General features: G+C 45.1%; 1 protein-coding gene across 1 annotated transcript in view; it reads left to right on the top strand.

Annotated features, from left to right (window-relative positions):
* The window catches only part of ANKRD34B (ankyrin repeat domain 34B), a 140,915-nt gene extending 114,762 nt beyond the window's left edge, over nt 1-26,153 (top strand). The window contains exon 3 of the mRNA XM_063963913.1: nt 20,890-26,153. Within this exon, the coding sequence (XP_063819983.1) occupies nt 20,926-22,497 (1,572 nt within the window). The 5' untranslated portion in view covers nt 20,890-20,925 and the 3' untranslated portion in view covers nt 22,498-26,153. The remainder of the gene's footprint in view (nt 1-20,889) is intronic.
* Nucleotides 26,154-26,488: the final 335 nt, after the last annotated feature.

Here is a 26,488-nt window from a genome sequence, read left to right as displayed (position 1 = left end):
CATGCACCCGCTCAGTTCAACCGTCAATTACCTCTGACTGCCATAGCATGTGTACGGGCGTTCGGCTGACCGCCCATACACACACAACGATGCACTAATATATCTGTAGATATATTGGTCATTATGTGTGCTGCTGGGCCGACGCGATAAGTCTGTGAACGACGGGGTTCACAGACATATCGTTGGTACACACTGGCCGAGGGGCCAGCGATATATCGATCGTTCGATAGAATGGCCGATGTATATCGGCCAGTGTGTACCCAGCATAAGAGTATGGAAAGGACCAGTCAAGGCACAGATATGTGCAACTTTGTATACAGGTCAAAATGCGCATTTTGTACAGTGCACGCAATGCAGGAGAAATTACAGATAACTTATGTTTAATTCTGCATCGACCAAATAATGATTTCGCTGTGATCTTTGTAATTTTTGGAAGCAGATTAGATCCAGATCCATGGCTGGTCTTGTTACATTGTAAACCTTGACCCCTGGCTAAATAAGAGAACAGATTATTTATATTTGTGTGACCACAAGATGTCATTCCCACCCTTGAATCAAATTCACCACAGAATGCATGGTAATGGAACCATTAGACCAGTAGTACACAAACTATCTTGAATCACGGCGCCCCAGAGTATTTTTTTCAGCATTTTTTTCACCCCTTGGCCAAAAGTTTCTTATTGAGAAATTCAGAAAAAAAATATTCAATTACATAATTTGTAGAGATGAGCGGGTTCGGTTCCTCGGAATCCGAACCCACCCGAACTTCATGATTTTTTACACGGATCCGAGCGACTCGGATCTTCCCGCCTTGCTCGGTTAACCCGAGCGCGCCCGAACGTCATCATGACGCTGTCGGATTCTCGCGAGGCTCGGATTCTAACGCGAGACTCGGATTCTATATAAGTTGCCGCGCGTCGCCGCCATTTTACACGTGCATTGAGATTGATAGTGAGAGGACGTGGCTGGCGTCCTCTCCGTTTAGAGAAGAAATAGATAGGAGAGTGAGAGTGAGACAGTGACACTTCATTTACTGGAGCTTAGGAGGAGTACTCAGACAGAGAGTGCAGAATTTTGCTGATAGTATTAGTTAGTTATACTAGTGACAGAGTGAGACAGTGACACTTCATTTACTGGAGCTTAGGAGGAGTACTCAGACAGAGAGTGCAGAATTTTGCTGATAGTATTAGTTAGTTATACTAGTGACTGACCAGTGACCACCAGTGCAGTTTTATATTATTTAATATAATCCGTTCTCTGCCTGAAAAAACGATACACAGTGACTCAGTCACATACCATATCTGTGCTCAGCCCAGTGTGCTGCATCATCTATGTATAATATCTGACTGTGCTCACACAGCTTAATTGTGGGGGAGACTGGGGAGCAGTTAGGTTATAGCAGGAGCCAGGAGTACATATTAAAATTAAACAGTGCACACTTTTTTTCTGCAGGAGTGCCACTGCCAGTGTGACTGACCAGTGACCTGACCACCAGTATAGTATACTATATTGTATTGTGATTGACTGTCTGCCTGTAAAAGTTAAACACACGTCGTGTGACTTGTGTGGTGTTTTTTTATTCTATAAAATAAAAAACTCATTCTGCTGACAGACAGTGTCCAGCAGGTCCGTCATTATATAATATATACCTGTCCGGCTGCAGTAGTGATATATATATATTTTTTATATCATTATTTATCATCCAGTCGCAGCAGACACAGTACGGTAGTTCACGGCTGTAGCTACCTCTGTGTCGGCACTCGGCAGTCCATCCATAATTGTATACCACCTACCCGTGGTTTTTTTTTTCTTTCTTCTTTATACATACTACATCTTATTATCATCCAGTCTATATTAGCAGCAGACACAGTACAGTACGGTAGTCCACGGCTGTAGCTACCTCTGTGTCGGCACTCGGCAGTCCGTCCATAATTGTATACCACCTACCCGTGGTTTTTTTTTTCTTTCTTCTTTATACATACTACATCTCATTATCAACCGGTCTATATTAGCAGCAGACACAGTACGGTAGTCCACGGCTGTAGCTACCTCTGTGTCGGCACTCGGCAGTCCGTCCATAATTGTATACCACCTACCCGTGGTTTTTTTTTTCTTTCTTCTTTATACATACTACATCTCATTATCATCCAGTCTATATTAGCAGCAGACACAGTACAGTACGGTAGTCCACGGCTGTAGCTACCTCTGTGTCGGCACTCGGCAGTCCATCCATAATTGTATACCACCTACCCGTGGTTTTTTTTTTCCTTTCTTCTTTATACATACTACATCTCATTATCATCCAGTCTATATTAGCAGCAGACACAGTACAGTACGGTAGTCCACGGCTGTAGCTACCTCTGTGTCGGCACTCGGCAGTCCGTCCATAATTGTATACCACCTACCCGTGTTTTTCTTTTTCTTTCTTCTTTATACATACTACATCTCATTATCATCCAGTCTATATTAGCAGCAGACACAGTACAGTACGGTAGTCCACGGCTGTAGCTACCTCTGTGTCGGCACTCGGCAGTCCATCCATAATTGTATACCACCTACCCGTGTTTTTTTTTTTCTTTCTTCTTTATACATACTACATCTCATTATCATCCAGTCTATATTATCAGCAGACACAGTACAGTACGGTAGTCCACGGCTGTAGCTACCTCTGTGTCGGCACTCGGCAGTCCGTCCATAATTGTATACCACCTACCCGTGGTTTTTTTTTTCTTTCTTCTTTATACATACTACATCTCATTATCAACCAGTCTATATTAGCAGCAGACACAGTACGGTAGTCCACGGCTGTAGCTACCTCTGTGTCGGCACTCAGCAGTCCGTCCATAATTGTATACCACCTACCCGTGGTTTTTTTTTTCTTTCTTCTTTATACATACTACATCTCATTATCAACCAGTCTATATTAGCAGCAGACACAGTACAGTAGTCCACGGCTGTAGCTACCTCTGTGTCGGCACTCGGCAGTCCGTCCATAATTGTATACCACCTACCCGTGGTTTTTTTTTTCTTTCTTCTTTATACATACTACATCTCATTATCATCCAGTCTATATTAGCAGCAGACACAGTACAGTACGGTAGTCCACGGCTGTAGCTACCTCTGTGTCGGCACTCGGCAGTCCGTCCATAATTGTATACCACCTACCCGTGTTTTTTTTTTCTTTCTTCTTTATACATACTACATCTCATTATCATCCAGTCTATATTAGCAGCAGACACAGTACAGTACGGTAGTCCACGGCTGTAGTTACCTCTGTGTCGGCACTCGGCAGTCCATCCATAATTGTATACCACCTACCCGTGTTTTTTTTTTTCTTTCTTCTTTATACATACTACATCTCATTATCATCCAGTCTATATTATCAGCAGACACAGTACAGTACGGTAGTCCACGGCTGTATCTACCTCTGTGTCGGCACTCGGCAGTCCGTCCATAATTGTATACCACCTACCCGTGGTTTTTTTTTTCTTTCTTCTTTATACATACTACATCTCATTATCAACCAGTCTATATTAGCAGCAGACACAGTACGGTAGTCCACGGCTGTAGCTACCTCTGTGTCGGCACTCAGCAGTCCGTCCATAATTGTATACCACCTACCCGTGGTTTTTTTTTCTTTCTTCTTTATACATACTACATCTCATTATCAACCAGTCTATATTAGCAGCAGACACAGTACAGTAGTCCACGGCTGTAGCTACCTCTGTGTCAGCACTCGGCAGTCCGTCCATAATTGTATACCACCTACCCGTGGTTTTTTTTTTCTTTCTTCTTTATACATACTACATCTCATTATCATCCAGTCTATATTAGCAGCAGACACAGTACAGTACGGTAGTCCACGGCTGTAGCTACCTCTGTGTCGGCACTCGGCAGTCCATCCATAATTGTATACCACCTACCCGTGGTTTTTTTTTTTTTTCTTCTTTATACATACTACATCTCATTATCATCCAGTCTATATTAGCAGCAGACACAGTACAGTACGGTAGTCCACGGCTGTAGCTACCTCTGTGTCGGCACTCGGCAGTCCATCCATAATTGTATACTAGTATCCATCCATCTCCATTGTTTACCTGAGGTGCCTTTTAGTTGTGCCTATTAAAATATGGAGAACAAAAATGTTGAGGTTCCAAAATTAGGGAAAGATCAAGATCCACTTCCACCTCGTGCTGAAGCTGCTGCCACTAGTCATGGCCGAGACGATGAAATGCCAGCAACGTCGTCTGCCAAGGCCGATGCCCAATGGCATGAAAAGACTCAAGCTGGCAAAAGCAGTAGCACTGCAAAGAACTGTGCGTTCTTCGAAATCCCAAATCCACAAGGAGAGTCCAATTGTGTCGGTTGCGATGCCTGACCTTCCCAACACTGGACGTGAAGAGCATGCGCCTTCCACCATTTGCACGCCCCCTGCAAGTGCTGGAAGGAGCACCCGCAGTCCAGTTCCTGATAGTCAGATTGAAGATGTCAGTGTTGAAGTACACCAGGATGAGGAGGATATGGGTGTTGCTGGCGCTGGGGAGGAAATTGACCAGGAGGATTCTGATGGTGAGGTGGTTTGTTTAAGTCAGGCACCCGGGGAGACACCTGTTGTCCGTGGGAGGAATATGGCCGTTGACATGCCTGGTGAAAATACCAAAAAAATCAGCTCTTCGGTGTGGAAGTATTTCACCAGAAATGCGGACAACATTTGTCAAGCCGTGTGTTCCCTTTGTCAAGCTGTAATAAGTAGGGGTAAGGACGTTAACCACCTCGGAACATCCTCCCTTATACGTCACCTGCAGCGCATTCATAATAAGTCAGTGACAAGTTCAAAAACTTTGGCCGACAGCGGAAGCAGTCCACTGACCAGTAAATCCCTTCCTCTTGTAACCAAGCTCACGCAAACCACCCCACCAACTCCCTCAGTGTCAATTTCCTCCTTCCCCAGGAATGCCAATAGTCCTGCAGGCCATGTCACTGGCAATTCTGACGAGTCCTCTCCTGCCTGGGATTCCTCCGATGCATCCTTGCGTGTAACGCCTACTGCTGCTGGCGCTGCTGTTGTTGCTGCTGGGAGTCGATGGTCATCCCAGAGGGGAAGTCGTAAGCCCACTTGTACTACTTCCAGTAAGCAATTGACTGTCCAACAGTCCTTTGCGAGGAAGATGAAATATCACAGCAGTCATCCTGCTGCAAAGCGGATAACTGAGGCCTTGACAACTATGTTGGTGTTAGACGTGCGTCCGGTATCCGCCGTTAGTTCACAGGGAACTAGACAATTTATTGAGGCAGTGTGCCCCCGTTACCAAATACCATCTAGGTTCCACTTCTCTAGGCAGGCGATACCGAGAATGTACACGGACGTCAGAAAAAGACTCACCAGTGTCCTAAAAAATGCAGTTGTACCCAATGTCCACTTAACCACGGACATGTGGACAAGTGGAGCAGGGCAGGGTCAGGACTATATGACTGTGACAGCCCACTGGGTAGATGTATGGACTCCCGCCGCAAGAACAGCAGCGGCGGCACCAGTAGCAGCATCTCGCAAACGCCAACTCTTTCCTAGGCAGGCTACGCTTTGTATCACCGCTTTCCAGAATACGCACACAGCTGAAAACCTCTTACGGCAACTGAGGAAGATCATCGCGGAATGGCTTACCCCAATTGGACTCTCCTGTGGATTTGTGGCATCGGACAACGCCAGCAATATTGTGTGTGCATTAAATATGGGCAAATTCCAGCACGTCCCATGTTTTGCACATACCTTGAATTTGGTGGTGCAGAATTTTTTAAAAAACGACAGGGGCGTGCAAGAGATGCTGTCGGTGGCCAGAAGAATTGCGGGACACTTTCGGCGTACAGGCACCACGTACAGAAGACTGGAGCACCACCAAAAACTACTGAACCTGCCCTGCCATCATCTGAAGCAAGAAGTGGTAACGAGGTGGAATTCAACCCTCTATATGCTTCAGAGGTTGGAGGAGCAGCAAAAGGCCATTCAAGCCTATACAATTGAGCACAATATAGGAGGTGGAATGCACCTGTCTCAAGCGCAGTGGAGAATGATTTCAACGTTGTGCAAGGTTCTGATGCCCTTTGAACTTGCCACACGTGAAGTCAGTTCAGACACTGCCAGCCTGAGTCAGGTCATTCCCCTCATCAGGCTTTTGCAGAAGAAGCTGGAGACATTGAAGGAGGAGCTAACACGGAGCGATTCCGCTAGGCATGTGGGACTTGTGGATGGAGCCCTTAATTCGCTTAACAAGGATTCACGGGTGGTCAATCTGTTGAAATCAGAGCACTACATTTTGGCCACCGTGCTCGATCCTAGATTTAAAGCCTACCTTGGATCTCTCTTTCCGGCAGACACAAGTCTGCTGGGGTTGAAAGACCTGCTGGTGAGAAAATTGTCAAGTCAAGCGGAACGCGACCTGTCAACAACATCTCCTCCTTCACATTCTCCCGCAACTGGGGGTGCGAGGAAAAGGCTCAGAATTCCGAGCCCACCCGCTGGCGGTGATGCAGGGCAGTCTGGAGCGACTGCTGATGCTGACATCTGGTCCGGACTGAAGGACCTGACAACGATTACGGACATGTCGTCTACTGTCACTGCATATGATTCTCTCACCATTGAAAGAATGGTGGAGGATTATATGAGTGACCGCATCCAAGTAGGCACGTCACACAGTCCGTACTTATACTGGCAGGAAAAAGAGGCAATTTGGAGGCCCTTGCACAAACTGGCTTTATTCTACCTAAGTTGCCCTCCCACAAGTGTGTACTCCGAAAGAGTGTTTAGTGCCGCCGCTCACCTTGTCAGCAATCGGCGTACGAGGTTACATCCAGAAAATGTGGAGAAGATGATGTTCATTAAAATGAATTATAATCAATTCCTCCGCGGAGACATTGACCAGCAGCAATTGCCTCCACAAAGTACACAGGGAGCTGAGATGGTGGATTCCAGTGGGGACGAATTGATAATCTGTGAGGAGGGGGATGTACACGGTGATATATCGGAGGATGATGATGAGGTGGACATCTTGCCTCTGTAGAGCCAGTTTGTGCAAGGAGAGATTTATTGCTTCTTTTTGGGGGGGGGTCCAAACCAACCCGTCATATCAGTCACAGTCGTGTGGCAGACTCTGTCACTGAAATGATGGGTTGGTTAAAGTGTGCATGTCCTGTTTATACAACATAAGGGTGGGTGGGAGGGCCCAAGGACAATTCCATCTTGCACCTCTTTTTTCTTTTATTTTTCTTTGCGTCATGTGCTGTTTGGGGAGGGTTTTTTGGAAGGGCCATCCTGCGTGACACTGCAGTGCCACTCCTAGATGGGCCCGGTGTTTGTGTCGGCCACTAGGGTCGCTTATCTTACTCACACAGTCAGCTACCTCATTGCGCCTCTTTTTTTCTTTGCGTCATGTGCTGTTTGGGGAGGGTTTTTTGGAAGGGACATCCTGCGTGACACTGCAGTGCCACTCCTAGATGGGCCCGGTGTTTGTGTCGGCCACTAGGGTCGCTTATCTTACTCACACAGTCAGCTACCTCATTGCGCCTCTTTTTTTCTTTGCGTCATGTGCTGTTTGGGGAGGGTTTTTTGGAAGGGACATCCTGCGTGACACTGCAGTGCCACTCCTAGATGGGCCCGGTGTTTGTGTCGGCCACTAGGGTCGCTTATCTTACTCACACAGTCAGCTACCTCATTGCGCCTCTTTTTTTCTTTGCGTCATGTGCTGTTTGGGGAGGGTTTTTTGGAAGGGACATCCTGCGTGACACTGCAGTGCCACTCCTAGATGGGCCCGGTGTTTGTGTCGGCCACTAGGGTCGCTTATCTTACTCACACAGTCAGCTACCTCATTGCGCCTCTTTTTTTCTTTGCGTCATGTGCTGTTTGGGGAGGGTTTTTTGGAAGGGACATCCTGCGTGACACTGCAGTGCCACTCCTAGATGGGCCCGGTGTTTGTGTCGGCCACTAGGGTCGCTTATCTTACTCACACAGTCAGCTACCTCATTGCGCCTCTTTTTTTCTTTGCGTCATGTGCTGTTTGGGGAGGGTTTTTTGGAAGGGCCATCCTGCGTGACACTGCAGTGCCACTCCTAGATGGGCCCGGTGTTTGTGTCGGCCACTAGGGTCGCTTATCTTACTCACACAGTCAGCTACCTCATTGCGCCTCTTTTTTTCTTTGCGTCATGTGCTGTTTGGGGAGGGTTTTTTGGAAGGGACATCCTGCGTGACACTGCAGTGCCACTCCTAGATGGGCCCGGTGTTTGTGTCGGCCACTAGGGTCGCTTATCTTACTCACACAGTCAGCTACCTCATTGCGCCTCTTCTTTTCTTTGCGTCATGTGCTGTTTGGGGAGGGTTTTTTGGAAGGGACATCCTGCGTGACACTGCAGTGCCACTCCTAGATGGGCCCGGTGTTTGTGTCGGCCACTAGGGTCGCTTATCTTACTCACACAGTCAGCTACCTCATTGCGCCTCTTTTTTTCTTTGCGTCATGTGCTGTTTGGGGAGGGTTTTTTGGAAGGGACATCCTGCGTGACACTGCAGTGCCACTCCTAGATGGGCCCGGTGTTTGTGTCGGCCACTAGGGTCGCTTATCTTACTCACACAGCGACCTCGGTGCAAATTTTAGGACTAAAAATAATATTGTGAGGTGTGAGGTATTCAGAATAGACTGAAAATGAGTGGAAATTATGGTTTTTGAGGTTAATAATACTTTGGGATCAAAATGACCCCCAAATTCTATGATTTAAGCTGTTTTTTAGGGTTTTTTGAAAAAAACACCCGAATCCAAAACACACCCGAATCCGACAAAAAAAAATTCGGTGAGGTTTTGCCAAAACGCGGTCGAACCCAAAACACGGCCGCGGAACCGAACCCAAAACCAAAACACAAAACCCGAAAAATTTCCGGCGCTCATCTCTAATAATTTGTGCTTACCTGTCAGTCAGTGTTATGGTCAGTTCAGTTAGGTGGCTGTGGTCTGGGTTATGTTTCTGCTTGTCCACATATTTTATGACTGGCAGACACCAGCACTGTTTATGTCTATCACATTGTCCTGAACCATCTGTCTATGGCACCTCTGCAAGTCCCACACGGCACCAAGTTTTAGACCCTCTTTTCCAAACAAGTTAATGATACATTCCAAAATGCATGGGCAATAGCTATCCATTTACATTTCTATTCATTTATTTGTTACAGGTCTACCTTTATTACTTCTGGTATTACGTATCTGTAGCTTGTTTCTACTTGTTAGTGTTACCTTTTTTACATGAATAATGCACTTTGCTTGTGTTTCTTGAGGCATGTTCTGTTACCTGTAAATGATTGTGACATACTGTAGAAAGCCTAATTCAGATGCAGTCACAAAGCTGCTAATGTGCGCAAATCAGCCAGTGTTTTCTTTTTGTGCATGTGTCTGAGCTGCATTGCGCAGTGAATTGCGATTGCGGACGTACCAAGGAATTAGTCGCCAAGAAAGTGACAGGAAGACAGCATTTGGGGGTGGTAACGGGGAGTGGTTAGCCAAGCGCAGGCATGTTGTGGCCGTTCAGATGCCATTTTCTGGCCATGCATAAATTAGCAGTTGTGATCTTAATTGCTACTGGAGAGCTCCCTGCTTTCCGGGAGAGCAGCACAGCCTGCGCATCTACATGCTCTCAGAATCTGCGACATGACCCGATTTGCGACGATGGTACCGATGTATCAGCAATTATACACCGTCGGACGGAAATTATGTAAGAGCAGAGGTATCATGACAAACCACTGTGTCCTGCTATAAGGGTTTGCAGTCATGTGCCTTTAGATTCAGAATGGGGTCACAGCTATTCTGCCATGTTTCACTAGTGTCCTATTATTTTACAATAAACGATTTTGCATCCCAGGAGAGATTGTTCATTCGTGACAGTCTCAACTGTTGTTTTACTCTTCGTTTATTGCAGGTGTCTCAGTATTTGCAAGTCTCTGGCTTATTAAAACATTATGGCAGCCCAGATTACATCGAGTTATGTAGAAAACAATATTTATTTTTGGCAGCTGGTTCAGATGGTTCACTTTCAAAACAGCATGTAGGAGGAATGGGCACAAATCCTGTTTCCGTTAACAGAACAGAGTGTGTGCATACATTTCATGTTCATCTTGGAATTGTTTGTGATCCATTTTGTGGTGTTCACATGTATAGAACAGTTCTGTGCTTGCTTCTGTGCCATTTTGTGTGGCTGCGTTCATTTGTACTATAGAGATATGCAAATCCTCTGCATTCCGTTGAAACTGTGAATGAAATCTCGTGTGAATAAATTTGACACAAATTAAAGGTGAAACTTGTGGGAGTTGTGGGTGGAATTTGTTGGTAAATATTGATGTGTTTGGTTCGCACAGAAAACACTTTGTTGAATAAAATTGCCATGTTTTCATCAAGGCTACATTGCTCAACAGCGCAATGCGCAAATCATGATGAATATTTCCTCTGAACCACTATCCACGGTGTTGATAGATGAAAAGAAAGGTGGGTTTGTTTTAGGTGCATTTGATTTGGACCAGAGTATTGCATTTGTTCTTCAAAACTAGTTGCACAAAGACATGCAGGAGTTGAAATGGGCAAGATCTATAACCAAGGGCATAATTCAGACCTAATCGCGGCAGGAAAATTGTTCTCTGATGGCCAAAACCGTTTGCACTGTAGGTGGGGCCCATATAACATGTGCAGAGAGAGTTAAATTTGGGTGGGTTATTTTGTTTCTGTGCAGGGTAAATACTGGCTGTTTTATTTTTACACTGCAATTTAGATTTCAGTTTGAACACACCGCACCCAAATCTAACTCTCTCTGCACATGTTATATTTTCCCCACCTGCAGTCAGAGGCGTAGCTAGGGTTTTTGGAGCCAAGGGCAAGATCAATAATGGCGCCCCCCCCCCCCCAAAAAAAAAATATTACTAAAAATAATAAATAAATAAAATGATAATAATAAAAAAAAAATACAAAAGGAAAGTATGTGCCTACGCCACCGGTGTCACTGTATATAAAGATGTCAGGGTGTGTATGTACAGATGTAGGTGCAGTGGTCGAAGTTCAATTTTTGAAGGCGGAATGAAAGAGTGCAGATAGCAATTATGCGCGTGCCGAAGGCGCGCGCGCTTCGGAAAAGGGGCGCAGTCACTCAAAAGGGGCGTGTCCTTCAGTGTAGTAGGACCCCTTATACTATCTAGTACTGGTGCCCCTTTCACATTATAGCACACGGTATGAGCCGAAATTCACATTACCCCACACGGTATGAGCCGAAATTTACATTATAGCACACAGTATGAGCCGAAATTCACATTACCCCACACGGTATGAGCCAAAATTCACATTATAGCACACAGTATGAGCCAAAATTCACATTGCCCCACATGGTATGAGCCAAAATTCACATTATAGCACACGGTATGAGCCGAAATTTACATTATAGCACGCAGTATGAGCCAAAATTCACATTACTCCACATGGTATGAGCCAAAATTCACATTACCCCACACGGTATGAGCCGAAATTCACATTACAGCACACGGTATGAGCCAAAATTCACATTACCCCACACGGTATGAGCCGAAATTCACATTACAGCACACGGTAAGAGCCAAAATTCACATTACCCCACACGGTATGAGCCGAAATTCACATTATAGCACGCGGTATGAGCCAAAATTCACGTTACAGCACATGATATGAGCTAAAATTCACATTATAGAGTGAGGGGATCCTACCCCCAGAATTAACAAGGCCTGTGGGGCACTATGGTGAGGGGAGCCCACCCCCTTAATAGACTAATTGCAGAGTTTAGCAGCGGAAGGGCTGCAGCGGTTTCTCACCCCAAGCTGCGGCGCTTCTGCCACCTCCGACACTCCACATCTACGGCACCACCTGGGATGCAGAGCACCACACCGGGTATGCACCCTTTTCAGTGTGGTCTGCTGCGCTCCGAAGGGGTTCTTCTTTCCTGCTGCAGGATCCCGATGTGCGCCGTCCTCCCCGCTGTTACTGTCACGGTAAGCATTAGTATCGTTTACCGCAGAGGCCATTTACTGAGGCATATGTGTTAAACCTCGGGAACTGAGATGCCCTTCTCACCATACAGCTGTGTGGCCGAGCCGGGCGGGGGGACAGCCAGCAGCAGCATGCCGGATATCAGCAGCAGAGGGTGCGGGCTGTACATACTTGAGGCAGCTGGATATTCAACAGTGCTAAAAGTCTCCGGAGCCCGCACCCCCGGAGCTGCAGTACACCGGCAGAGGACACCCATCCCCCGAACCCTGCGTAGCCCAAAGCCGGAGATCGGCAGCATGTTGAACGCGGAAACAGAAGCTGCTTATTGCCGGTCAACGTGCTGCTGATCTCCGGCTTTGGGCTCCGCACGTGCCTTACAGCCCCCACCCTTGGCTGCTGATATCCGGCATGCTGCCCCTGCTGCTGACTTTCCACCTGCCCGGCTCGCTCACCCAGCTGGATGGTGAGTGAGAAGGGCATCTCCATGCCCGTGGTTTAATACATATCCCTCTTCGGTAAATGGTCATTAGTACATCCCGCCCCCACACACAGACTGCCCCTCCCCCTTACTTACACACACACACACACACACACACACACACACACACACACACACACACACACACTGTAGATTACACACACACAGACTGGCCACCCCCAAACCCCACACAGACTACACACACATTCTCATACTTTCCCCTCCCCCACACACACTGGACTGCAAAAATGTACACACACTCACACTGTCCCACACACACACAATTAACACACACGCACACTGTCCCACACACCAGTGGCGTGCGGTGAGGTCAGTGGCTGGTGAGGCACTACAGCCATAATGTCCGCCGAATCCTGCCGATGACCCTACCGCCACCGAGCCAATGCCCGTTACTGCCTCTGAGCCAATGCCCGCTGCCACCACCAATGGCTTACAAACTTAACACACACGCACACTGTCCCACACACCAGTGGCGTGCGGTGAGGTCAGTGGCGTGCGGTGAGGCACTACAGCCATAATGTCTGCCGAATCCTGCCGATGACCCCTACCGCCGCCGAGCCAATGCCCGCTACTGCCTCTGAGCTAATGCCCGCTGCCACCACCAATGGCTTACAAACTCGCCCACCATCAACTGACCCAGCCCTCCGCCACTAATTTGTATCTCAGTCCGATGCCGCCAATGCCCGCTGCCTGCCTGCTCATCATACTTGTGATATATTGTACATTTTTATATAAAAAAATAATAATTAGTGTTTGGGACTGGGAAGGGAGTGGGAGGAGGACATGGATGCTATTTTGTTGTCCAGGGCTTCCATTAACTTAATGGAGAAGGGTCTGAATGGGTTAAAAAAAAAAAAAATGCGTGAGGTCCCCCCTCCTAAGTATAACCAGCCTCGGGCTCTTTGAGCCGGTCCTTGTTGTTTAAATACTGGGAAAAAATTGGACAGGGATCCCCGTATTTAGCAACCAGCATCGGGCTCTTAGTCCGGTCCTGGTTCCAAAAATACGGGGGACAAAAGATGTAGGGGTCCCCCGTATTTTTAAAACCAGCACCGGGCTCCACTAGCCAGGGACATAATGCCACAGCCGGGGGACACATTTATGTAGGTCCCTGCGGCAGTGGCATTAACCCCCCAACTAGTCACCACTGGCCGGGGTTCCCTGGAGGAGTGGGGACCCCTTAAATCAAGGGGTCACCCCCCCTTCAGGCACCCAAGGGCCAGGGGTGAAGCCCGAGGCTGTCCCCCCCATCCGTGGGCGGTGGATGGGAGGCTGATAGCCATGTGTGTAAAAAAAAAGAATATTGTTTTTTGTTGTGGAACTACAAGGCACAGCAAGCCTCTCCCGCTTGCTGGTACTTGGAGAACCTCAAGTACCAGCATGCGGGGAAATAACGTGCCCGCTGGTACCTGTAGTTCTACAACAGAAAAAATACCCAAATAAAAACAACTCACACACCGTGACAGTAAAAATTTATTAACACACACTTACACACTCACACATACTTACCTATATCCCACGCTGGTCACGTCCACTTGTCCAGTAGAATCCAATAGGGGTACCTGTAAAAATGAGAGACAGATTACTTACCTACATCCCATGCCGGTCACGTCCACTTGTCCAGGAGAATCCAATAGGGGCACCTGTAAAAATGAAAATTATACTTACAAACTTCAATCCACAGGAGGAGAGAGAGAGAGAGAGAGAGAGAGAGAGGGGAGGGAGAGGGGGAGAGAGAGAGAGAGAGACTAACCTGCTGCTGCTGGGGAGAGCCGCACACACTGCAGGGCCACGCCGGGAGGACGAAGCCGGAGGAGGAGGGGGAGAGCCGCACACCGCCGCTCCTGTCAACGGGAGGACGGAGCCGGCGGAGGAAGGGGAGAGCCGCACAACACCGCTCCTGTCAGCAGCGGAGGAGGATGGGGGACGGGGCGCACACTGCAGACGCCACTCACCGCCGGAACCTGTCTCCTTCAGCGCCGCGTGTGGGTGATTGGACAAGCGGATCCAGCACTGGATCCGCTGTCCAATCACAGGTGCCTCGCTGACATGGGGGGGGTGTCCCTGTCAGTGGTGTCCCTGTCAATTAACACACACGCACACTGTCCCACACACACACAATTAACACACACGCATACTGTCCCACACACACACAATTAACACACACGCACTGTCCCACACACACACAATTAACACACACTCACACTGTCCCACACACACACAAGTAACACACACACACACAATTAACACACACTCGCACTGTCCCACACACACACACAATTAACACACACGCACACTGTCCCACACACACACACAATTAACACACACGCACACTGTCCCACACACACACACACACACACACACACACAATTAACACACACGCACACTGTCCCACACACACACACACACACACACACACACAATTAACACACACTCGCACTGTCCCATACACACACACACTTAACACACACGCACACTGTCCCACACACACACACACAATTAACACACACGCACACTGTCCCACACACACACACACACACACACACACAATTAACACACACGCACACTGTCCCACACACACACACACAATAACACACGCACACTGTCCCACACACACACAATTAACACACACGCACACTGTCCCACACACACAATTAACACACATGCACACTGTCCCACACACACACAATTAACACACACGCACACTGTCCCACACACACACAATTAACACACACGCACACTGTCCCACACACACACAATTAACACACACACACAATTAACACACGCACACTGTCCCACACACACAATTAACACACACTCACACTGTCCCACAAACACACAATTAACACACGCACACTGTCCCACACACACACAATTAACACACACGCACACTGTCCCACACACACAATTAACACACACTCAAACTGTCCCACACACACACAATTAACACACACACACTGTCCCACACACACACAATTAACACACACACACACACACACACACACACACTGTCCCGCACCCCCTCCCCTCTCCAGACAGGAAAGTATAAACCCAGCTCGGCACTCACCTGCACTTCTGAGGCCGCGCACCCCCGTGATCGCGCAATGTACACTTTGCAGGGGTGGGAGTAGGGGGAGGCTCCTGGCTGCCGCTGCCTGTCCAGTGTGACAGGCACAGCAGCCGGGGAGACAGGGAGAGCGCCGCGGGTAGTGCCGGTGGAATCCCTGTCCGATGGGGCGAGCGGGCCGTGCAGATGCCGGTGGCGCCCCCCTCTGTTGGGGCTGCCACGGCACCCAGGGCACGTGCCCTGCTCGCCCCATGCTAGATACGCCTCTGCCTGCAGTGCACATGGGTGGTCATTCCGAGTTGTTCACTCGCTAGCTGCTTTTAGCAGCATTGCACACGCTAGGCCGCCGCCCTCTGGGAGTGTATCTTAGCTTAGCAGAATAGCGAATGAAAGATTAGCAGAATTGCTACTAAATAATTCTTTGCAGTTTCTGAGTAGCTCCAGACCTACTCACAGATTACGATCAGCTCAGTCCGTTTAGTTCCTGGTTTGACATCACAAACACGCCCTGCGTTTGGCCAGCCACTCCCCAGTTTCCCCAGACACTCCTGCGTTTTTTCATGACACGCCTGCGTTTTTTTGCAAACGCCGGAAAACGCTGAGTTGCCACCCAGAAACGCCCCTTTCCTGTCAATCACTCACTGATCAGCAATGCGACTGAAAAGCGCCGCTGAAGCCACAGCAAAACTGCTAAGTTTTGTGTTAAATAACTAAGCGCATGCGCCCTACGTGCCTTGTGCATGCGAATTTAGCAATAAATCGCAGCATAGCGAAAATCGTCAGTGAGCGAACAACTCGGAATGACCCCCATGGTTTTGCCCATTAGAGAACATTTTTTCTGCTGCGATCAGGTCAGAATTAGGGATGAGACACTGAAAGAAAACATTAGTTAAAAGATGTTTTTCAACATTGTTTATAAAACATTGTTTAGACCTAAACATTGGTACTGTGAGACCAATGTTAACCAATATTTCTATTTTTTGTTTAAATAAACTGACTACCTAAGCATATAACACATTAATAAACTTCTGAAATGATAAATCACCCTTCTATTATGTTTATCTTGTTGGAGGCTTACAGTTTACACACACACATTTATTTATTATTTTATCCGCACACATATATATATATATATATAATTTTATTTTATTTTTATTATTATTATTTTATACTCACACGGCCGTTGAAGCTACATCCCCAAGCTCTCCATTTAATATAGGTCAACAGTTTTCCAATCCACATTACCTTCCGGCGTGGCCGCTATGGTACCTGCCACGTGACAGATGAGTGTCACTAACCAGTGTGCCATCAGGGTGATCCACTCTTTCTCCTCCCACAGTACCAAGTAACGTGGCCTGGGAGATCGGGATCACGGCACATTTGCCTACTTTTGAATACTAGTTTCAGGGAGATTGCAGATGAGGGGGCATGTCACATTCCACCTATGGGCGTATATATTGCCACTCAATATACTGCCCTCTGAAATCAATATACTGCCCCTGAAATAAATATACTGTCTCTTTAAAAGAATATACTGCTGCATGTAAAAACATATCAAAGTCTAATATATGATTTATGCACAGGTTACAGGCCCTCATTCCGAGTTGATCGGTCGCAAGGCGAATGTAGCAGAGTTACACACGCTAAGCCGCCGCCTACTGGGAGTGAATCTTAGCTTCTTAAAATTGCGACCGACGTACGCGCAATATTGCGATTACAAACGAGTTAGCAGTTTCTGAGTAGCTTCAGACTTACTCTGCCTGTGCGATCAGTTCAGTGCTTTTCGTTCCTGGCTGACGTCATAAACACACCCAGCGTTCGCCCAGGCACTCCCACCGTTTCTCCGGCCACTCCTGCGTTTTTTCCGGAAACGGTAGCGTTTTCAGCCACACGCCCATAAAACGCCTTGCTTCCGCCCAGTAACACCCATTTCCTGTCAATCACAATGCGAACGTCGGAGCGATGAAAAAGCCATGAGTAAAATTACTTTCTTCATAGTAAAGTTACTTGGCGCAGTCGCAGTGCGAACATTGCGCATGCGCACTAAGAGAATTCTCACTGCGATGCGATGAAAATCTCCGAGCGAACAACTCGGAATGAGGGCCACAGTCCTGTCTATAGAACAGCTGTTCATTCGTGAATATGAATTTACTTTCAAAATGCTAAATAATAACAGCCAGCAGCACCTTGGATAGTGGGGACGCGGAGACAGCGTATGTCCCTCATGGTCCCCATAATACCAGAGCAATCTGCCCCTGTCTCACTGATGTGGGTGGTAGAGAATGAATATAGGGAGGGGTCATTCAGGGTGGTTGGAGTGGCTGTCACTTCCATGGAAGCAGCAGTGATAGCGCTGTATGGTGATGCAGCAGGAGGCGTCTATTAGACGCAGACGTCTCCTGCTGCAGTAGTGATCCCACCTGCACCCAAGGACACAGCATCGGATCACTGACACACCATTGGGCGGCTTACGACACCTATGGTGCCACCTGTCGCAAAGCCTGGGATATCTCCGTACTACCACAGAGATCCCTTGCCTCTTCCCTCCCCTTAAACGGCGGCTACATGCCTCCATTTTCACAAATGCAGGCAGATGCCCCCAAAACGGCATTAGACTGTCAGAGACAGTTTGATGCCAGCTGGACAGTGTGATGCCAGCTACGTCCTATGCAGCAGGACCTGTTCGCTCACGTGCATAACAGGTCCTGCGCATGTGCAAAATACCTAAAAGCGGTACTCTGCACTGATGGTCGCAGGTGCAACTGGACCTGAATAACCCCCATACTGTAGCCCTTGACTGATAGTGAATGCACTAATGCAGAAAGTATGTGACAGCTGTAGAGAACTGTTCTGTGTGCTTGTCCCTTAAAACACATTTTTCTGTATGACAGTAAACTGCCTGCACATGGCAGCACCACCAGTGGCACAGGGCACAAACATGCCGACGAGTACAATGCTGCCCCTCTGCCCACCTATCATCATTCCAGTGTGCAGGGTACTGGGAGCAAGAGGAAGGTTTGGTGGGTCAGCGGGAGGCTCAATTAAAAACAGTAGCCTCCCGCTGAATGCGTGAGGGTAGGCAACTCTGGATCACAGGCAACTCTGATGATGTTGCCATCTGGGGAGACTATCAGTGGCAGAACCTGGAGCAGTAGAAGAGCACAAGAGGGACCTATGCATACAAAGGTAAATTATCCACAGGGAGGGCAGTACAAAACAATAGGGGGAAAGGACAATTCAAAATAGGGCGGAGCAGAGGACAATTAACAAAACATGGGGAGTGAGAGGACAGGGTCTGGGACTCCAGGTCGACAGCACAAAGGTCGACACACCTTAGGTCGATGCCAATTGGTCGACACACCTTAGGTCGACATGGACAAAAGGTCGACAGGAACAAGGTCGACATGGAAAAAGGTCGACATGAGTTTTTTATGTTTTTTTGGTGTCGTTTTCTTCGTAGAGTAACCGGGAACCCCAATTAGTGCACCGCGTCCCCTCGCATGGCTCGCTTCGCTCGCCATGCTTCGGGCATGGTGCCTTCGCTCTGCTACCGCTTCGCTCGGCACACTTTACCGTTCCAATTGTAGTCCACGTGGATCGTTAAGTATGAAAAGGTAAAAAAAAAAAAAAAAAAAAATCGTGAAAAACTCATGTCGACCTTTTCCATGTCGACCTTGTTCCTGTCGACCTTTTGTCCATGTCGACCTTTTGTCCATGTCGACCTTAGGTTTGTCGACCAATTGGCGTCGACCTAAGGTGTGTCGACCTTTGTGCTGTCGACCTGGAGTCCGGATACCGAGAGGACAATACAAAACCTCAGAGGGTGGACAATACTTAGAGGTGATGTATCAGTGAGGCCTGGCAATGCCAGGATGTCAGGGATGGTAATGTGCAGGATCTGGCAGTGCCAATGAGTCAGGGTTTGTGGCGCACACACATGACAGCACAATGCAAGATATAAAGATGGGGGGTGCACACAATGCAGGACATACTGATGTGGAGGAGGCTGATGGCACAATGCGGGACATACAGATGGGGATTCGGGAGGGGGCGGACAGCAAAATGCAGAACATGTCGGATAGGGGCTGCACAATACAGTACATAGAGATGGGGAGTGGTCAGGCTGCACAATGCAAAAAAGAGTTGGGGAGGGAGTGGACAGCACAATGCAGGCTATATCAGAGTAAAGGATAGGATGGAGCAAAGTGGGGGCGGAGCATGAAGTGACCCAGCATATGCTGTATCCAATAACTTAGTTAATGTCTATATATAAAAATATAGACACCCTCAACAACACTAATCACACCCCTGCGCATTGTTCACACACCCTGCTGTAGCACACAGTAGGCCAATATCTGTCTGTCTGTCTATCTATCTATCTATCTATCTATCTATCTATCTATACGCAATGCGTTACTGACATTGAACTCACAATAGCTGAGAAATCAGCCTGCCCCCTGTCCTATGTGCTGCTGCTGAAAGGCTGACCAGAGTGTCCATCACTCTTATCAGCCACCACCCCCATCAGCAGCAGAAATGCACACACAGAAGCCCAGTCAGTGACAGTGTGTGTTACTGTTTTGTATCAGATAAATTGTTATTGAATATAAAACAAGGAGAGTGTGAGAGAGTGGGTTGGCTGCCCAAAGCAGTGAAAGCACCACACAGTGACACAAAAAAAAAAAAAAAAACATTGGAAATTTTAAAAAACTTCAGGGGAGAAATCTAGCGATGGTGAGAAAGCATTGGATCTTCAACATTGCAGGGTTAGACATCGAACATTGAAACCAAATATCCGATGTTACCGATGAAACATCAAATGATTCCTATCCCTTGTCTGAATGAGGCCCCATGTTAGCAGTACAGAGCAGTTGAGCCCAGCCACCTCAGGTAACCATCTGTGGGTAAATTTGACGTGGGTTTAGCAAGGAAAACTAAACACCACAGAGTAGTGAAGAAGACAGTGGTATGTAATGCTCTAATGCACTTCTGTATTATGCAGAGTTTGCATCATAATGCCTACTTTCCTGGAATATCTAGAAGACTTCGAATATAGGGGACAGCTCTCTCAAATTCCTCACACATGAGGAATGAAATTATAATCCTCGACATTCAACCAGAGGCTTTGATCACAAGTTTCAGGAAAGTTTAGGAAATTGCACAATATAAAGAATGATAAACTTTCATGAGGGTGCTTTATATATACAGATATTGTGGTAGTACTTGTTATAAAATACACAGTATCAATATACTTGGTGTAGTAATATTATTTATTATATTATTTTTTTCTACAGAGGTGCATCTGAGAAACCTGAAATCTCCTGTTAATAATGGATGAAGGCATTGATGTCACAACTGAAGGAAACTCTCTTATTAAAGCAGTGTACCAGAGCAGGCTACGTCTCACGCGACTTCTTTTGGAAGGAGGAGCATATATCAATGAGAGCAATGATCGTGGAGAAACCCCACTAATGATTGCTTGTAAAACTAAGCATGTAGACCACCAAAGTGTAAGCAAGGTCAAAATGATTAAATATCTTCTGGAAAACAATGCAGATCCAAATATTCAAGACAAATTTGGAAAAACCGCTTTAATGCATGCATGCAAGGAGAGGGCTGGGGCTGAAGTGGTCTCCTTGCTCCTTGAGAGTGGGGCTGACCCCAGTTTCCAGGATCACACAGGATTCTCGGCCCTTGTATATGCAGTCAATACAGAAGATAAAGAGACTCTACGGATTCTACTTAATGCTTGCAAGGCAAAGGGCAAAGAAGTTATCATTATTACAACCGATAAGTCTCCATCGGGAAGACAGACTACAAGGCAGTACCTAAATGTCCCACCATCTCCAGGGATTGATGCTCACAATTCTCCTAGTCCATGTACATCACCCTCTGAAATTGAGCTTCAAACATCTCCAACACCCATATCAAATGCTTTTGAAGCAGAGCAAAAATTGTTTAACTTTAAGGAGGCTGATACCTCAATTCAGTTTAAGGGTTCCTCAGAGCCAGGTTCACCAATAAAAAAGCCTCATATGATGCATTTTGGAACAAAGTTACCACTTCTACAAAGATTGCACTCTGAGCCCTGGCTAAAGATTCCACCATCTCTGCTCCACCAGCACAGAGTATCTTCTCTGCAAGAGGAGTTGCAAGATATCACCCCCGAGGAAGAACTGTCTCTTAAAATGAATGGATTAGTATATTCCAAGCGTTATCTGACTCGACATCAGAGTATTGATGTGAAAGATGCTGCACAACTATTGAAAACATTTGACCCCTCTGGCCCCAGGAAGCTGTCCTATGATGAGATACATTTACAATCACTTTATCCAGAAGGGACACCAAGTAGGCCAGATGTTCCAGTAGACCAAGACCCTGAATCAATGCATGCAATGTCTGTCTCAAGCTTAAGGAGCATCGTTCAACGGAGGAATTTAGGTGCAAATCATTACAGTTCTGACTCACAGCTCACGAGAACTCGTGGACCGGCTGCAGTAGAGGACAGCAAATCTCTTCTGGAGAAAAAGAAAATGTTTTCTCCTCCATCGCTGTTATCAGGATCCAGAGAATCTCTTGAAAGTGTGTCTGTCACACCCTTAAGTAGAAGGAATCATGCCATTCTAGAAAGACGTGGATCTGGGGCCTTGTTGCTAGATCACATAAGTCAAACCAGGCCAGGCTTCCTTCCGCCATTGAATGTCAATCCCCACCCACCTATTCCAGACATAAGTGGCCACAGCAAAATATCCAGTGTTCTCTTTTCAGGCTCAAAGCCATTTGTTCCTTCCGCGCCTCTCTTTCCAAAAGAGTCTAAATGCAAGAAAATGCTGCTCCGGAGGCATTCAATGCACACAGAACAGATTAAACAACTTGTTAACTTTGAAGAGATTCTTGGCTAAGGCAAGCTTTCATAACACACACATCTTGAAAGTGTCTTACAAGCGCTCTCTCCAGATAGCACCTGCTACACGAAATGCTTCAGACCTTTTCTGTAAAGAAAACAGATCGTTCAGCTTATGCTGGATAAATTATTCAAGCGGTAAAATGCTTGCTAGTTAGCAGTAATCACAGTTTTCTCTACAATATAAATGAAATGCTGCCCTACATTTGCAGTCTCTTTCAGTACAGCAGGGCAAAGGGAACGTAAGGCGAATACGGAGTCATGAGTGACTCGGGTTAAAGGGAGTGAGAGATAACAAATTAGAGGATGGAACTGCAGGAACAGATTTGGACAGAACCATCCTACCACCGGGACCTGCATCGTTCAGGGATACGTTTGAGGTGGTCCTAACACCATGTATATTATTTGCTGCTTCGGAACTTTGGGTAGTGCAATTTCTTCTTTTAAATCCCATTCTGCCTTCATTGAGTGCACTGCACGTGCTTTATACAAGAATGTGATATTTGATCTATAAATACAATGAATATTTATAATGGACTTTTACTACCTCTATAGTAACTAACGCCTGAGATTTTTGTCATATAAAAATATATATATATTTATTCAATGAAATCCAATGAACTTAAACAATTTAAAACCTGACTTGACAGGATTGTCTTGTATTCATAAATAATCATGAACCACTAGTTTATTAAGAAGTATAAAGGTGGTTTGTGACCATTCAAGCAGAACAATGACTATTTCTGAGCCACGGTTGAGCATGCAGGATGTATGTGGCATATTTTAATGGTGAAGTATAATGCATTACTTGGTATTACTGTATATTCTCTGATGTATGACTTTTTACAACTTTCTTTAACCTATTGTGAGATTGGGACCAGTTGAACTGGAAAAGTACTGATGGGGAAATTGTTCTATTGCGTTTTGAAATTGATATAGAGTATTTGATGCAGCAAAATCTGGTATGTTGTGCCTTGATTTTAGAATCCAGGGTTTCTGGAGAAAATACTGCTTATGATTTTAGAAAGGAAGGAATGCAATCTTTATGGTGAAAATGTATGCGGAATATATACGAAAAATGCCCTCTAGTGGAAATTTAAGGGCTCTTTTGAAATTTTCAAGCCTAGTCAAGGTGATCATTGCATTTTGCTGTATATTTACATGTCTGTCATTAAATTGTAATGGTACAATTAACAACGCTGTGAACATAAAAATAAGTCTTAAGCTGCAAGTACAAATAACACTCCTGTGTGGTACAATATTACGTGTGCAGCGGAGGGTTTTAAACCAAAGAGCATTAGATTGGGCTAAAAAAAATTAAAAGGTTACGTAATACCAAATATATAATAAATATATTAGTACAAGTCGATGAAAAGGTGACATGATGTTTAACTGAAAGCTCAGTTGGGCTTCATAATGCAGGGTCCAGGAATTTTTTTAGAATTTAAATCTTTTAAAGTCAGTATATTGCGAATCATGAATTTTATCATCTTTTTATTTGTTCATTTAGTATTGAGAAATTAAGCATCGATGTGAAACAGTGTTTGTAGACCTTATTTTTGAAGTTTATGGTGTTAAATGCACTTTTGAAGCTGAAGTTATTTTTCCGCAAAATTTGGACCTGTCTTTATCTACCTTTGTCGTCATATCATCATATATATTTATATATTTATCCATGAACTTAATGATGACATACCAGGATAGATATTGCCTGTAGTTTATTAGTATGGCCTTTGAAATGTAAATAGGTAAAATAGCACTGTGCAATTCTGGCAAAAATGTTACGACTGGTTGTGGACTTTTGTTTGCATTTGCCGAAGTTATTTCCAATATTAGAAAAGTATTACAAAATGAAGGGTCAATGTTTTATAATGGGGCATAATTAGCCCCATAAAATGGTGTTTTTGTATTTAAAAAAAAAAAAAAAACATATTTAAATAATTTATTTATTGCTATGCGGCATCTAGCATATGTACATTAGTTATTACGCGATTTCTATGTGAAATGTTATTTATTGATGAATAAATCTTATTTATATAAACACTGAGAATCTATACAACACATAGATCTGAGCTATTAATATTAATTTAAACTTAAAAATGGTTGTTAGTCTTAGAGCTTAGCCATGCACAGTTTATGTATAATACTCTATGTAAAGCATATAAGTGCTTAGTTCAACTTCTTAGCTGAGTAGGCTTTAGGGAGTATGTGTTTTATAACACAATTAATTAAGAAATAAAACTGCTGCTGTTTATGGTTGTTGTAAGTGTAAAGCACATATTCTGCTTGATCACTTGATATTTGTACATACAGTGTGTGTGATCTGGGCGCTTACCTTGCTCTCATTACTAACATTCATTTACAGTATATCTATATATAGCACCAGCATGATTCGTAGCGCTGTACAGTTGGCTATATGACATCATTCTGTTACTACGTGTTCCACAGTGGACACAATCCATTCCTAACTTGTTTTTAATGGAGCAAACAGCACATATTCCAAAGTGATATTTGATCTGTAAATGGTTATTATTTGGCAGATTTGGATTGTGCAGTATTTCATAGTTGCCTTGATTTTTTTAATACTGTTGATTAAGTTCCAACTTAATCTGGTGTATGTACAGTATATTTATTTAAGTTTAATATAATTAAAAACACCAAATCCAGGTTTTGCCCATATATTTAGTCATGTCTTAAAGGTATTTATCAACATCTGGATTCAGTTGGAAGTGTAGCTACTGTCCCCAAGTCTTGTGGTCTCATCTGCATCCTTTAAATCCCAGCTCTTTAAATCTTTCCTTTACATAACCAGCCTAAATGCAATAACCAAATGGTTAATAGTAAGGGATAAATTTACTAAAGTTTCTACAAATGAAAAGTGGTGATGTTGCCTATGGCAACCAATCAGATTCTATCATTTCTCTGTTGCATTCTAGAACAGGATAGACAGAATCTGATTGGTTGCTATGGGAACATCACCACTTTTAATTTTTAGAACTTTTAGTACATTTACCCCTAAGTAGCAAGTAACATATATGGATATTTTCCCTCAATTTAGCAATGATTTTACTTGTAATATTGTAACGTGTCATTCTCACACGTAGTCAATGGTATATCTATCTAGTAGTAACTGTAGATGACTGATCTACAGATTTGGTAAAGACAGTACTTGGGGTAGTAGGGGGGAAACTATGCTTAAAGTACATTTAGTCTTTATCTTTTTTAACTATATGGACATTGCCCCATGATTACCGAGCATAATCAATATATGTAATAATGGTATCCATTATATAATATTTCCCTCCAATGCTTGTGTTGAGCCTAGATTGTGTTATGTGAGCTTATTAGTATATTTACTACGCCTGTATAAAGCACACCTATAACCGGCGCACACAATGCTGATAATTTATACTTTGCGTTTATTTTGACAGTACAAATCCTTTAGGTGTAAATAGTAAGTTTTCAGTGTAATTGTATGTATTATATTGCCTCTAGTAAGCCAGTGTTACATAAAGGCAGATACCTGCCTTAAGCTCTCACTGTGTGAGTGATTCTTATATCATATAGAGAGATAGTCTGGCGCTATTGTCACGGTAAGAGTGCCTGCTGCTACGTTCCAAAGGCTTGGTTCATAGCCTAAAAATACACAAAGAAGAAACACACAAAAAAGAACAGCGCTGGCACTTTTACACTACAAACTCATTGATTTAATATCATATATTAAAATACATCTTACACACCCATACCATATAAAACAATTAAAGTATATGACAATTAAGCTAAATAGCTTGCAGGATAAATCCTGCTTTATATACCGAACCAAAGAACTTTAAACTGTTCCTCACTAATTACTTATATACTGTATGTACAGCTGAATATTTAAGCTGAATGGTACCATTCAATGCATATGTCCGACTGATGACTCTGTTTCCTTAGTTGTTAGAATAGACAATTGTCCGGTCACTTAGCACACCTGGATTAATCTCACA

The sequence above is a fragment of the Pseudophryne corroboree genome, chromosome 1 (assembly GCF_028390025.1).
Source record: "Pseudophryne corroboree isolate aPseCor3 chromosome 1, aPseCor3.hap2, whole genome shotgun sequence".
In the NCBI taxonomy this organism is placed as follows: domain Eukaryota; kingdom Metazoa; phylum Chordata; class Amphibia; order Anura; family Myobatrachidae; genus Pseudophryne; species Pseudophryne corroboree.
This window is presented reverse-complemented; position numbering and strand designations above follow the sequence as displayed.